General features: G+C 38.5%; 1 protein-coding gene across 1 annotated transcript; it reads left to right on the plus strand.

Annotated features, from left to right (window-relative positions):
- Positions 1-774: 774 nt before the first annotated feature.
- FHL5 (four and a half LIM domains 5) lies at positions 775-14,195 on the plus strand. Its single transcript, XM_015821333.1, has 5 exons — positions 775-933; positions 6,548-6,722; positions 10,091-10,260; positions 12,312-12,498; positions 13,873-14,195. The coding sequence occupies exons 1-5, from the start codon at positions 775-777 to the stop codon at positions 14,022-14,024; spliced, it is 843 nt and encodes a 280-aa protein (XP_015676819.1). The 3' UTR covers positions 14,025-14,195.
- The last annotated feature ends 1,769 nt before the right edge of the window (positions 14,196-15,964 follow it).

A 15,964-nucleotide genomic window follows, 5' to 3' on the forward strand; every position in this document is an offset into this window, starting at 1 on the left:
ACCCATAATAAATCCTATGCTATGGGTGGGAGCTGCACAGTGATATTATGATAGAGAGAATTCAATGAATCCAACAGATGGCTTGTGATCAGCATCACTGGGAATTCTTTTGGATTCTGTTTACTTCTTCATTCTCAGGAACCCATGCCCTAATTTTAGCAAAGTCCTTCTGGTCCAATGGGCAAATAACAAGACTAAAATAACCTCTGAAGATGCTGTTGTATCGTAAAGTTTGAATGTTTATCTAAATGTGTTTTTCTCAGTTTGAATAGGCCAAAAATATACATGTGTGGGTGCGCTAGGATAAGGAAGATTTACAATGGACTGATAATGAATCTTTCTGGAAAGGCATTTCTCAAAAATATCAAAAATTGGAGGCCGATGCCTCGTGCTTCTTCTCATGATAGCAATCTGCTAATCACTTTTCTATTGATCTTGGTTGGTCTTATTGAGGATTATTTAGCATCCATAAAAAACACTTTGCTGAATGATAAAAACTGGTTCTGACAAGGTGTTTAATTTTTATATTTTAAAGGAGCGGGGGGGGGGGTGGAGGGAGATTGAAGAAGACAGATATAGTGATTGCCAAAATCATCAATGAGAATAACAAAGATTTAAAATTGTTCCTTCATCTGTATTAGAGCTTGGGGGGGGGGGTTGAATCATTGTGACTATGCAGAACTTCCAAAATTAAGAATCTTGAACTTGCAACCATATTATTTCATCGATATAGACTTTGTCGTTCCATTTGCAGGAGCATCAAAAGGCTTTAAAATGGCAAGTGATCAATCAAGCTGTTTTCACTGCCAGGATTCACTTTGTGGAAAACGATATGTCATGAAAGAAGAAAACACCTTCTGTGTGAAATGCTATGACAGCCTGTTTGCTAACTTTTGTGAAAAATGTCAAAAACCCATTGAATGTGACTCCAAGGTAAGCACTGGTTAGTTTCGTGACAATCTATACTCCCACTGGGGGAAAAAATACCCAGAGGCTCAGCTATTTCATTTCATTTATTTCATTTATTAAACTTATATGCCGCCCTTCTCCCAACAGGACTCAGGGCGGCTTACAGCATATTAAAACAATACAAACACTATCCCCAATAAAAACCAATTAAAAACAAATATTTAACCGCTGTGTTACCATTAAAATTCTAATTAAAATTGTCCCTATTTAAAATTCTCCCTAGGCCAGACCCACTTGCTGAAAAAGCCATGTCTTGAGGGCGCGGCGAAAAGATAGGAGATCCGGAATCGTCCGGATCTNAGGGTGGGGGCACCCACAGAGAAGGCCCTCCCCCTGGGGGTCGCCAGCCGACACTGCTTGGCCGACGGCACCCTGAGGAGGCCCGCTCTGTGGGAGCGTACTGGTCTGTGAGAGGAAATCTGTGGCAGAAGGCGGTCTCAGAGATATCCAGGTCCGATGCCATGGAGCGCTTTAAAGGTGGTAACTAACACCTTAAAGCTATGCAATTATTATTTGTAATGTGAGTCTGTTCTACTATAATAATTTGGAGATTCTTCTTAATGCTACTCTTATGTTAATGCAACTATAGAAACTGGTCCGGCTTAGATTTCCTGAACTAAAATCTATCAGCTTCATGGGTTCACTTTCAGCATGTTTTCAGTCAGCAGGGAGCAGAAGGGTGCTGTCACTTATTTAAAACTTTGGAAACATTTGATTTAATTTGGGTAATGAATTTAGCACTATAATACACATTTTTTTTCTATACTATGTGATGTGGATGTTCCAAATGAAATAACCTACAGATTCACAATCTGCTACTAGTGATGGGATTCAAATATGTGAACAACCGGTTCTCTGTGTGGATGCCGCTTCTGGAAGTCCATTCTAGGCCTGGGCAACAAAAAATTAGCTACCGGTTCTGCCAAAGTGGTGCGAACCAGCTGAATCCCACCACTGAATATGACCCTGGATATCTACCTTAGCACCTGGCAAGTTTGCCACCCACTTTTGTTTTATAGGCAAAAATTTCTAGCAACCTGGTAATTATTAGGGATCATGCTTCTAGTATCAGCTTTATATCCAAATGTATCTCTGGACCACAGAATAACATAGAGATGTTAATACAAATAAACAATAAACATGGATGGATGTTTTCTTTGGAAGCATTCGATCTGTCGATAAAGCGACAGAAAGCTAAAGTAGGTAGAAGTGATAGGGACAATCCTGGAAGAGGACAGGGGCCTGCAGGTAACAATTTCAACAGTTGTCTCCTGGTGAATGTGTTTTCTGATTGTCTACATCACAGAAACCACTACATTTTGAATTGGCAGGATCTTTATGGCAATCCTTTTGTGAAAGTACAGATTACCAACATCTTCTTGATATTCCTAAAATATTCCCTGATGGCTCAAGTCTGCTTATACAGAATTAAGTAAAATTTGGATAGTTGCAAATTTCACCTTTTTATTTCATAGGTATTGTATCACTCCTCTGGCCTGATTGAACTCTTGTGAATCCCAAACAGCATGGCCAATAATGAGAATAATGAAAGATGGAGTCCACACCTCTCTCTTGAGAACCAACTGCTGCTGATAGTCCAGCAGTGTCCATTATAAAAACTTAATTAAAGATTTATATCTAATATTGCTGGCACAGATATAGGGCCTCATTGTGACCTGATAACAGAATAACAGAGTTGGAAGGGACCTTGGAGGTCTTTTAGTCCAACCCCCTGCTCAGGCAGGAAACCCTATACCATTTCAAACAAATGGCTGTCCAATCTCTTCTTAAAAACCTCCAGTGTTGGAGCATTCACAACTTCTGGAGGCAAGTTGTTCCACTGATTAATTGTTCTAACTGTTCTAACTGTCTAACTATAAAGATGTTTTTATATTAATTAATATATAATCCACTGACACATTACTATACAATCCCCCCCCAAAAAAAGAAAAGCAAAGATTACTTCCACTGTATACACAAACATAGATTAAGATCTATAGATTTTGTACAGATACAAAGACAAGTATGTGATTAAGTTTCTGGAGAGATACTGAGAATTTTAATGGTTTGTAGATTCCCTGCAGATCCTATAGGATTAGTTTCATCCATCATCTGACTGCAGAAGATTTATAAAGATGTTAAATAATTGTATTAACTTCAGTGTAACATCTTAGTCCCTTAGTACCCCTTTAAAAAAAAAGGATTTGTTTTAGTCTCACAATTTATTCCACAGTGATAACGGCATTGATTTTCTTTTCTATGTGTGGTTTCATTCAATTGATAAGATCGAACAAAATCTTTAAAATAAATTCCACTGACAAAATAGCTAGTGAAAAATGACTTCCTTTCCTCTATATTGCCAACTGCAATTTAACTGCAAAGGTTTAAAGGGAGTTTCTCTAGAAAATAAAATAATATTCATCATTTTTATGTTTATAACATTATCTACATGAACATGATATCTAAGAAAGAGAAAGCAAGAGAAAAGGATAAAGACTTATGTCTGGTAAAAAAAAATATTGCGTTTGCTAAATGACAATTTAATTTTTGGATATATTCTTATACCTCTCGGTTCCAGGAATAGGGCAATCCTAAATAAATAACTATATCTTTGAATTTTGTTTTTTTTGGGGGGGTTGTCTTTCCTCAAAGTACCCTTCAGCAATTCCTTCCTTCCTTCCTTCCTTCCTCCCTCCCTCCCTCTCTCCCTCCCTCCCTCCCTCCCTCCCTCCCTCCCTCCCTCCCTCCCTTCCTTCCTTCCTTCCTTCCTTCCTTCCTTTTTTGTGCTTCCCATAGTTTATTATTAGCAATTATCACCAATGAAGGGTGGTATCTTCAATAACTTCATTGAGTCTCTCCAAAATAAATATACATACATGCACATCTGTACACACATACACATACATTTTTACTTCTTGTCTCCCATATGCACATAGACAAGAGCTTCTAGCAATGAATAGCTGCCTTGATAGCCCTTTAAGTAAAATGGTGGTGTCTAAATTGAATAAATCACAATGAATCACAATTGCAAAATCATCAAGTGAAATCAGACAGCGAGGAGGAGTTCTATTTTTCATGACAAAGGTTCAACCCCTAGAATTTCCAGAAAGTTTTGGAGAAAAAACCTTTGGATTCTATCTTGATCCAGTTTCTAAAAGCAATTGCTTAATTTACTTAGTGGCCAAATTGGATCAGAACTACCATGGATAGCTACCACGATCTTTTCTTTTTCTTTTTTTTTAAAAAAATACGTTCCTCATAACAAATGTTGTCAGATGATGTTGAAGATGATAATATCTATTCTTTTGCAACTGCCGCTGGAGTCTATAGGGCGGAATCACACAAAATGTGTGTGTTTTCCAGATTAGCACTCAAAAAAGAAAGGAAGGAAGGAAGGAAGGAAGGAAGGAAGGAAGGAAGGAAGGAAGGAAGGAAGGAAGGAAGGAAAAGAAATAGAGAAGGAAGGAAGGAAGGAAGGAAGGAAGGAAGGAAGGAAGGAAGGAAGAAAGAAAGAAAGAAAGAAAGAAAGAAAGAAAGAAAGAAAGAAAGAAAGAAAGAAAGAAAGAAAGAAAGAACTCAGCCAGTTTACTATCTGAAGCAAGGACAAAAGTCTTATCTCGCTCCATGCATTAAAATTGACCAGACCAGCTGTATTTCAGCAGTGTAACAACAAAAGAACAACAGAATAAGGGCAGAAGATTAGATTAAATGGTGTCAAGAGGGTGTATGGCTTTTCTCCCATTTCCCTGCTCTCTTAGCCACCAACTATCTGCCGCTCAAGGTAAAAGTCTCACTCTGCTTAATAGCTGAGTGCAGATATTATAGTTCTGCTCTAGCTGTGGTGCAGAGGCATTCTTTCTTCGTGAGTCCTTTGCAGGGAAAGTACTAATTTAAAACATAAAATCATAACTAAAGATATACAGGCAGTCCTCAACTTACAACAGTTCATTTAGTGACCGCTCAAAGTTACAACAGCAATGAAAAAAATGTGACTTCTGAGTGTTTTTCACAGTTACGACCTTTGCAGCCATCCCCATGATCAGGTGATCCAGATGCTTGGCAACTGGCTCATGTTTATGACCGTTGCTGTGTCCCAGAGTCATGTGATCACCATTTGCGACCTTCTGAGCCGCAAAGTCAATGGGGAAGCCAGATTCACTTAACAACCAGGTTATTAACTTGTCAACTGTAGTGATTCACTTAACAAATGTGGCAAGAAAGGTTGTAAAATGGGGCAAAAGTCACTTAACAAATGTCTCGCTTAACAACAGAAATTTTGGGCTCAATTCTGGTCGTACATTGAGGACTACCTGTACAGTAAGCCATTGGCTCCTTTGCAGACCATGGTGAAAGTGCAATCTTCTTCAGAACATCACAAGGAGAGAGAAAAAAAGAAAGAGGAATAAAGGACAGGAAAATTATCCTTTTTTTGTCATTGTTGAACAATTGTTGTGAAATCTAATAGCTCATGGAATGGAATGGAATGGAATGGAGTAGAGTAGAGTAGAGTAGAGTAGAGTAGAATAGAGTAGAGTAGAGCAAGAGCAGAGCAGAGCAGAATAGAGTAGAGTAGAGTAGAGTAGAGTAGAGTAGAGTAGAGTAGAGTAGAGTAGAGTAGAGTAGAGTAGAGTAGACCAAGAGCAGAGCAGAGCAGAGCAGAGCAGAGCAGAGCAGAGCAGAGCAGAACAGAACAGAACAGAACAGAACAGAACAGAATAGAATAGAATAGAATAGAATAGAATAGAATAGAATAGAATAGAATAGAATAGAATAGAATAGAATTCTTTATTGGCCAAGTGTAATTGGACAAACAAGGAATTTGTCTCCAGTGCATAAGCTCTCAGTGTACATACAAGCAACAAGTGGTAAATTATGATTATAATCATAAAAAACTTCATAAATCAAAAGATACAACACTCAGTGATGGCCATAGGATATTAAATAAGCATTCAATATAAATCATACTAGGATACTAATAAAACAATATAAATCATAAGATACGAGCAGCAAAGCTATAGTCATAAGAAGATAAGGAATAGATAATAGGAAGGATGAGAAAGATAATAGTAATACAGCCCTTCTAGGTAGTTTGACAGTGTTGTGGGAATTAGTTGTTTAGCAGAGTGAAGGCATGGGGGGGGGGCGGAACTGTCCTTGTGTCTGGTTGTTTTGAGGTGCAATGCCCTATAGCGTCATCTTGAGGGAAGAAGTTGCACTGCAGATTTTGTTACTCGCCCTCAGCTGCTCCTGCAGGTGTCTCTGGGTACAAGAGATGCAGTTTAATATTTTCCCAAGATAAATGATTGCAGCTACCTGATTAGGTGATCCGCAAGTTCTGTGATGAACTCTTCAGGACAGTCTCTTATGTGCTTTCTTAAAACATCCTCAATTTCTTCTTGCGACATAAAAGGGATCTCAAGCTGCTTGCTCCTACCTGTCATAATATGACAAACATTTCTAATTGAAACAGTTTGTGTCCAGGATGTAAAGGGTCTGTACTTACTCCTGCAGTTTTGTTCAGTTGGAATCTGGATAGCCAATCCTTTTTTGTTTCTAACATAAATTCACTCTCTCCAAGGATCTTGCTTATAAAGGCTGCCATTGGCACGAAACATGCTTCAAGTGCGCCCAATGCCATCACTCCCTGGTTGAGAAGCCTTTTGCAGCTAAAGACGAGCGCCTGCTGTGTACAACTTGTTATTCTAATGAATATTCATCTAAGTGCTTTCACTGCAAGAGGACTATTATGCCTGGTAAGATAACAGAGAGCTGGAGGTGGATATTCCTTAATGGGGATAAATAAATTAAAAGGGTGGGATGACACTTGAACCTTGAGACATTGATTCATGGAAATTAGTAAGGAAAAAAAAATCTGATGAGGGAAGGTGAAATGGTTTTCTTTCTTCCGAGGGCCTTTTTAGGTGAATAGTTTGTCATATATGTGCCCTGCACAGACCATATGCTGCTGTAGAAATCAGCTATTTCTTTTCCATCCCCTAACCTATTAATAATTCTTCATCTTTCAAGCTTTTGGGACAGGTAAGTATAATGGGAAATGACTGCTGGTGTCTCTGTAAAATGTGTCACTGTTGATATAGTCTCCACTACATCAGAACCGTAGATGTTTGTGGTACCTTTCCTTCTAATAGAATTATAATTAAAATTATTCTTCATGCACATAAATGCTCCCCACTCTTCTTTTCCACTGACATTACTGTTTCTTTCTCACAGTACCCTCTCATATGCATAAGCCTGCATGTAAATATGTGTATATGTATGTAGACACACATGTACATATATACATACATTCATACACTAACTACATTTTAGAGTTGAGTTGTCCCATTGCTGTCACTGAAGCAGTGACAGTATATCAAACAGAAGTGGCTTATACTAGAATGCCATTGGGATGTCCTTTCCCTAAAAAAAACCTGGGAGACTGAACACTGCTTGCTGAAATCTTGATGTGTGTGTGTGTGTGTGTGTGTGTGTGTGTTTAATCCAAATGGTCATGATCCATTCTTTCTGTCCATAAAGCAAAGGCTCTTTTGCTCCCTTTGACTTTATTTCAAACAATAGATTCCCACTGATAAGAACCAGTGATTATAATATACTGTATATCCCATCCTATAATGACCCTTATCATAAACTTGCTGGTCACAAATAGTCTACAGTGGAAAGAGAGAAGAGAGGCAAGTGGATCTTCAGCTTGATGAAATCCTGCTTTTGGATATTTATAATTGTATTTCCTATTTGTGCTTTTCTTATTGAGATACTTGTGTAGGCTTACAGTTTCACTTAGCACAGCACCTGCAAACTCATCATCAGTAACGATACTCAAAATCTATTACTCTTTGGCTGAATTTTGTTATTTGCTTTATCTCTTCCATGCTTCTGTTAACCAGTTTCAGCCATCCATCATGTCAGAGATAAGCACATTATTAACTTTTCTTATGTCAATTTAGATCAGGAATACTGATATATAAACACAAAGGCAGATCTCAGTTCATAGCATATCCATAACAGTTCTTCCTCTCATCAAATGAATAAAATGAAGAAAAAACTTGTGGAAATGTGTATTGCCACAGATAACACAGTAGTATACCTAAACGTAATACAGTACTGAAGCTAAAGTGAAATCGTTCTCTACTAACTCAATTTGCAATGCTGGTATCTTAAAAAGTTACTTAATTCACTCACTGATTAGGAACACATTGATTTCACTATGCTTATATTAAAATTATTCCATATATAAGAAAACTATTCTAATTATCTTTCTCTAATTGTCTTCCCTGCTTTGCAATTTCAAACAATGATTTTTCAATTTCTTGAGGCAATGATACTGTAAAGTTCCAATTATCTGATGATAAAATATATATTTAAAATACTATCTATTCTGTTATTATGACATTATTCATTGGACCATGGCCCTAGCTCACAGTGTAAATATGGCCAATCCTGTAGACTTTTCAAATTATCGTTAATGTGGAAGTTTTAATTGCTACCATTGTCATTACTGTATTTTTGTTTTACTATGGATTTGTTGTTAGCTGCCATGACTCTAAGTTGGCAGCATATAAATCTTAATATTAATTTCACCATGTGTCCACACAATTGCAATTATGAAGGTTGCAAAAAAGTAGCACCATAGTGGTGCTTTGGAAACTAGAGTGGTATAGATAAGACACCAGGTTGGAAGCTAGGAGACTGTGCAGAAACTACTCCCATCTTAGGCACAAAGCCAGTGAGATGCCCTTAGATCAATCACTCTCTCTCTCTCAGCCCTAGGAAACAGGCAATGGCAAATCTTACCAAGAAAACTGCAGGGACTCAAAGGAACCGATACGTGTGTGTGTGTGTGTGTGTGTGTGTGTGTGTGTGTGTGTGTGTACACAATATATATATATATGTGTGGGTGTATGGATAGATGATAGATAAATTGATAGATGATGGATGGATGGATGGATGGATGGATGGATGGATGGATAGAGAGAGAGATGAGAGAGAGAATAGATAGATGAGAGATAATTATAGATGGATGGATGGATAGAGAGATGAGAGAGATAAGAGAGAGAGTAGATAGATGAGAGATAATTATGGATGGATGGATGGATGGATGGATGGATGGATGGATAGATAGATAGATAGATAGATAGATAGATAGATAGATAGATAGATAGATAGATAGATAGATGAGAGAGTAGACAGATGAGAGAGAGATATGATAGAGAGATGATAGAGAGAGAGATAAATAAGTGACAGTAGATAGATGAGAGAGTAGATAGATGAGACAGAAATGATAGATAAATAGATAGATAGATAGACAGACAGACAGATAGATATAGACAGACAGAGATGAAAGAGAGAGAGTAGATAGATGAGAGAGAGAGATGGTAGAAAAAAGAGAAAGATGGATACAGATTTGGAAGTCTGACATCTGAAGAAACTTAAAATAAAGTTACAAGAAATGTGTTGAAACAAGCATCATAAACTTCAGGGGCACTCATATTGTTCTGTTATTTGTACATCCTGTGATTAGTTTGTGAAAATCTTTATAGTGCAAAAGAAATCTTGACAGAAAGTATTTATTGACAATTGTTTGTCCTTTGTGTTGTGGTGTTATATGCAACTGGTAAAGAAAGAGTATCTCAGTACAGGTAGTCCTCACAACTGTTCACTTAGTGACCATTCAAAGTTACAACAGCACTGGAAAAAGTGACCTATGACCGTTTTTCACACCTGTGACCGTCGCAGCATCCCCATAGTCGTGTGATGTACATTCAGGTGCTTGACAACTGACTCACATTTATGACAGTTGCAGTGACCCAGGGACATGTGATTACCTTTTGCACCTTCTGACAAGCAAAGTCAATGGGGAAAGCCAGATTCACAACCAACAACCAACAACCATGTTACTAACTTAACAAATGTGGCAGGAAAAGTCATAAAATGAGGGGGGGAATCACTTAACAAATTTCTCACTTGGCAATATAAATTTTGGGCTCAATTGTGGTGGTAAGTCGCAGACTACCTGTACTGCTTCTTTATTTCAGTGCATTTTGGGGGAAAAAAAAGAGCTGTTTGCCAGGAAAGTAACTAGAGATTGCAATTCAATCTGCAGGTTCTCGTAAAATGGAATTTAAAGGCAATTGTTGGCATGAAGCTTGCTTTGTTTGCCAGTACTGTCGGCAACCACTAGGAACGAAACCTCTGATTACCAAGGATGATGACAATTACTGTGTACCCTGTTATGAGAAGCAATTTGCACAGTATTGCTACTCCTGCAAAAAGGTAGTATGGCAAATGAAAATAAAGAGCAGGGAGCAGAGAAGGTATGAGTCAGTACAGTGGCCTTGCAGGCATTCATTTAAAAAGCCACTTTTACTGGGGATAAACTCTATGAACACAGTGAGAATATATTTATTTGTCAGATATATATCCTCCCTTCTGTTTGGACATCCAGGAAACACACATTTAAAAAAAATAATTTATGTTTGTTTATTAAATGTTCTTCAATAGGTGATTTACAATTAAAGAAATTAAAAGAGATAATGTGAATACAATCTCATACAATAAAATCAAATAAAATACAGGATGAAAACGCCATACAGACTGGACAACAATCAATCACTCAAAGTCTTGAAATGATATGAATTGAAATGCCTGGGAAAATAGAAACTTCTCCACCCAGTACCTAAATAATATTAATGTGGGTGCCAGCTAAGTCTTTCTGGGGAGGGAATTCCATAAGTGTGCTGCCACCAGCAAAAAAAGGTCTTCCCCTTGTTAGAGGTCCACTTGACCTCCTTTGGTAGGGGGACCTGGAGGAGAGCATCATTAGAAGATTTAAGGTCCAGGTACATACCATAGATACATATGGGAAAAGGTTATTTTCATGGGATGTCTCCTTTAGTGGTTTCAGTATGGTACTTTTGTGGGAGATAAAAATCTCTCTTTTCTTCTACAAAAAGGCAATGTTCACTAGGGCAAAAGTAGGGAATCCCTGACTCCCAGATATAAAATTTAAGCCACCAGGTTGGGTAAAAAGTCTCCAACCAGACCTCATCATCAGCCCCAGGTGACAGTTGTACTTAGAAACAACTCAACTGGCCTCCTCAGGTGTTACTCTGCCTTAGCCATTCCATACCTTCCTTAATGTAAGAAAGCACAGGATGCCAAAGATCCCCAGAACAATTCAGGAAGACAAGAGCACAGAATGCCTGCCTGAAAAACCCTGCACAACCCCAAGAAAGAGCATATCATTGGAGTGAATTTCAAAGTTCGCTTTCATAACATCTGATGATGGTTGAGGGAAGAGAGAGAACTTTTTGACAAGATGTAGCTGCAGACAGATAGACAATATAGATGGAGATACATCTCTCATACAATTCCCTTTTGGGGGCAGGCAATGTTATGTGAAAGGCAGAAAAGGAGTAGGATATAGCCATAGCTACTGAGCTGGGCCACCCATCATTGCTTTGTCTATCAAGGCTTCCTCCTAAGACTTTTCACTAAGAAGAGAGAGGTGTGGATTAAATTACCAGCCTTTGTTGCATCTGTGCCATGTATGTAACTATATAACTAAAAGAGATTGTCGCTTTATGCAAAAGTTCCAAATTCTTATATTATCTTGATTTGTATGTTGGGTTCTCATGCCTCTTCAGATGTATTCCAGATGTTTTCAAATAATTATATATGAGATAGAGTAGCATGGGCCTCAGCATCCAAATCCACTGCTATAAAAGACATAGGATATTCCTCATGATAAAGTATCCATCTCCCTAAAGCAGTAAAGGAGAACTTGAGACTCCCCCAGTCTTGTTAAACTACTGCTAGCATCTCTTACAATGTCCTATGCTGGTTGAAGCTACTATGATTTATCAGCAGCTGGAGCATCACTGCTTCCTCAGTTACTGCCTAAAGAGAAGGAAAAAGGAGATATTAATTATAAAATGCTTAGTTCCTCAGACACTGTGATCCAGATAGTCCTCATTTGATGACCACAATTAGCCGTTGTGAACAACCGGCAACTTAGTTGTTAAGCAAAGCAGTTGCTAAGTGAAATCACAATTATCCTTATAAGATCTTACTTCAGCTTTTCTTTGCTTTGCAAAACTGCAAAGTCATAAATGGAAGAAATGGTGGCAAAGTTACATTTTCATTCTGTTGTAACAACAAACGAGGAAGTCAGTGAACTAGGACTATCTGTAGGGCTTTCCCCAACATTCTCATTACCTCTTCTTGAAATTTAATCAAGGAGCAGTAAGTATTTTTCAATTCATCAATTTAAAGTAATGTGTCAATTCATCAATTTAAAGTAATGATATTTTCTCATATACTAGGCGGTCACCAACGGTGGGGTGACTTACCATGACCAGCCATGGCATAAGGAATGTTTTCTATGTACTGGATGTAAGAAGCAACTTGCAGAACATCAATTCATTTCCAAAGATGAACATCCTTACTGCCTGGAGTGCTTCAGAAGACATTTTGCAAAGAAATGTGTGGCCTGCACCGAACCCATTACTGGTGACTGTTCACAATCTTCTTACTTATAAGCGACTTCAATTTTGACAGTCCTGGGACAAATACATTTGTTCTAGGCATAGCTGGCATTTGCATTCTTTACCTCATGAAAGCATATAGAGTACGGTCAGATAGCAGTGTCACAATTTGCCATCATGAATAAGACTAGATGGTATTCAGGCTGGATGGAAAGTGGTCTGAAATATGTGGTGGCACTAGAAAACATAATTTTAATCTTTTCATTGTATCTGACACCACAACATGGTAGGTTTAATTGCCAAGAGTTGGAATTTGGAGTGGAAAGGGATGAGCAAATTCAAGTGAATTACTTGCTGGAGGAAGAGCAGGATTGGAGAAAGAAGAAGAAAATGTTGTTTTTATGGGGGGTGGAGGGAGGGGCTGTGCTTGGTTCAGTTAACCAGTTTCAACCATTTATCATGTCAGTGCATGGGGGGCGGAGACAGTGTTGAGACAGCAAGTAGGCTTTTGCCTGTGAATGTGGGGAGCTTGTGGCAAAATGCTTAAAAAAAATCATTCCTTTTTCAGAATCCCCTCCTTCCTTTTTCAGTGTCCCTCAAGAGAAAAATGAAATAACCAGGCATTTGGGAACATAGTGTCGTGGAAAAACCCAATAGAAAAGACAAAAGAGAGTAACACAAGGAACAATTCTTACTTTTAAGATTCAGAGGTTTATTCTCTAATAATTTGGAACATAGCATAATAACATGGCATTACTTACATCAATAACCCATTGCAATGAGGACCAAGTGGCAATAGCAGATTCCAATAGAACAGCTATAGACCAATGGCCCCGAGCCAGACTTACCCCAACATTTTTATACTTTTCTTCTACCGACCACCCACTCATAATTCTTACCTTGCAATGACAGTTCCCATCTGAAACTTCTATACATCTGCTACCTTCGCTTCCTCTTTTCCCACGGGTAAAATACGTGTATTCCAAATATATATAGAATTACATACTTTGCATTTTATATTGTACAGAGCTCAGCAGATTACAAATAGCACATTCTTATTGTGAAACAGCATAAAGTTCAGGTTAAAGCTTTAAATCACTAATATGGAGCCTATTCTATGTTTATTCATTCCTATCCTGCTAGAGGGGAAGGGGCAATATTTCTTATTTCCCTCAATAGCAATTCAGTGTTGGTTCATCTGTTTGCAAGCCAGAAGACCAAAACAGCAAAAGAAGCAAACAAAAACCCTAGACTAGTCATTTGCCTTTAGCTACAAATCGCTTCTCTCAGATTTTAAACTCGGGGTGGGGGGGTTTCAGAAGAAAGAACTCTGCTTATTAGAGTGTAAGCCAAATCTGCTGAAATCCCAAACATCTCATCTTTTGCTTTCTCCTTTTAGCTCTTGAAGGAGGGAAGTTCATCTCGTTTGAAGATCGCCAATGGCACAGTGACTGCTTCAAGTGCAGCAAGTGCGCCTGCCCCCTGGTGGGAAAGGGCTTCCTCGCCCAGCAAGATAAAGTCCTCTGCTGCAATTGTGGGTCTCCTATATGACTCAGGAGCTCTCCGAGGATGCTCGTCCCTTCCCCTGCGTTGTTTTAGCCATACATGTAATTGCTCACTAGTCAGAAAGCCATCTAGCAAGCATCATAGTTTGCAGCCTGCCCCCCCCCCCCATCCAGTATAGCTACTTTCCATAACAGGTTTAAAAGAAATCATTCCGAACAAACAAGAGCCAGAAAAAGTTTGTGGTCAATGTGTTTTTCTTGTAGTAGAGTGCACTCTGCTGTTAGGAATCTGAGCCTGTACATGATCGTGCTCAAATTCTCAGTAAAATAAGTTTATATAATAGCTGTGTTGCAGGGGAGGGGGGAAAAACCCTTAAAATTTTCCGACATTACAATATTTTTCATTGTGTAACACATATCTGTAAAAGAATATGCTGGCAGGCAGGTAGGATTTGACAGTTTGTTTTTGTTGGCTTCCTTAATTTAGAAAAACTAAAAAGAGAGGATCAATTATATTCTGCTGCCACCAAAGGTATCATTCTAAGATTACATCCCATAACTATACACAAAAATATTAGAAATGCAGCCTGTCATGTAATTCAAATCTTTATTTCCCCCCCCCCCACAACACACCCCACTCTCCAATATATGCACAGAACTAAAACTGCTATTATCCTGAGGAACAAAATCTGAGGTTCTTAGACTATGTGTGGTTCATCAAAGGCTTTGAAGGTGACCTCCGAGACTCTCTTCCAAAGTTGTCACCAAACTGCAATTTTTAGGGGAACTGAAAGAGAAAATTATTAAATATGTGACAATCACCTTAAGTCAATTAATTTGGTTGCGTATGCAGCTGTAGCATCTCGTTCAACACTCAACAAGGCCGCTTATCCTGGAAAAAAGATAATTGTGCAGCACAGAAGTAGCATTATGGAAGCATACGCATAATATGGCTCAATTGGGTTTAGCTTAGCTGTTTATGGAAAGGCAATTGCATTTAGTATATATCATATATTTTTTTTCTTCTAACGTGGCTCAGCTTGATGAAAGAGGGAGGAAAAACACTCACCTGAAGAAAACCAATGGATATCATCCCCGAATGTGCAAATTCTTCTGTGATAGTTCGCCTGCTGTATGTGCATGTCAAAATCTTAAATTCTAGAGTTTATTCACATAATTGAAATCCAGAACAAATTATTCCATGCTATCTTTACTTTAACTGCTGTTTTATGAGTAGCTCGGGCCCTTTAGAAGCAGAGAAAGAGTGTCATTACAAATAGTTCAATCAGGATGTGACTGTGGCATGAAGAGCTTCCCGATTCAGGAACGGACACAATTGGTATATAATATGGATTGATGCAGAGGCCCTCCTGGCCATAGTTACCTCCTGCTTCTCAAGCAGGAGCTGTGAGTACTCCAGATTGCAATGAGTTCTATCTAAGCAAGAACATTGCCATCCAGAACTAGAAATGAAGAGTCATCAGATCCAGAGGAGTCTCTAAAACCACAGATACTCAGTCTTATTTGGATTTAGCATCCAGATTCTCACAGTTTTCAGGCACAGGAAAAGAATCCTGATGGTATCACTTGTTTAGATGATAGAGATATATAGCTGGGTATCATATACTGATGATATTTAAACATGTGCTTATGGATAACATAACCCAACAGTTTTATATAGATGTTAAATAGGAATAGGAAAAAAATTGAACTCTGAACCATCCTGCTTTGCAGAGGATCTAGAGTTGGACCTTACCCACACCAGTGACTGAAGCCAGAGTTGAAGAAAAGAGGAGAATCACTAAAGCTCCTCCTATACTGCCCCAACTCCTTAAGGTGGTCCAGAAGGATACCATGATCAGAAAAACCAGAAAGACACTGAGAGATGATCCAAAGGGCCAAAATGAATGCACTTCTTCCGCTTCAAACCTCACAAAGATCATCAGTCAGTGTAATTAATGCTATCACGGTACCATCACTCAACCT

This window comes from Protobothrops mucrosquamatus, unplaced genomic scaffold, assembly GCF_001527695.2.
Source record: "Protobothrops mucrosquamatus isolate PMUCROS unplaced genomic scaffold, P.Mucros_1.0 scaffold1307, whole genome shotgun sequence".
NCBI classification, from domain to species: domain Eukaryota; kingdom Metazoa; phylum Chordata; class Lepidosauria; order Squamata; family Viperidae; genus Protobothrops; species Protobothrops mucrosquamatus.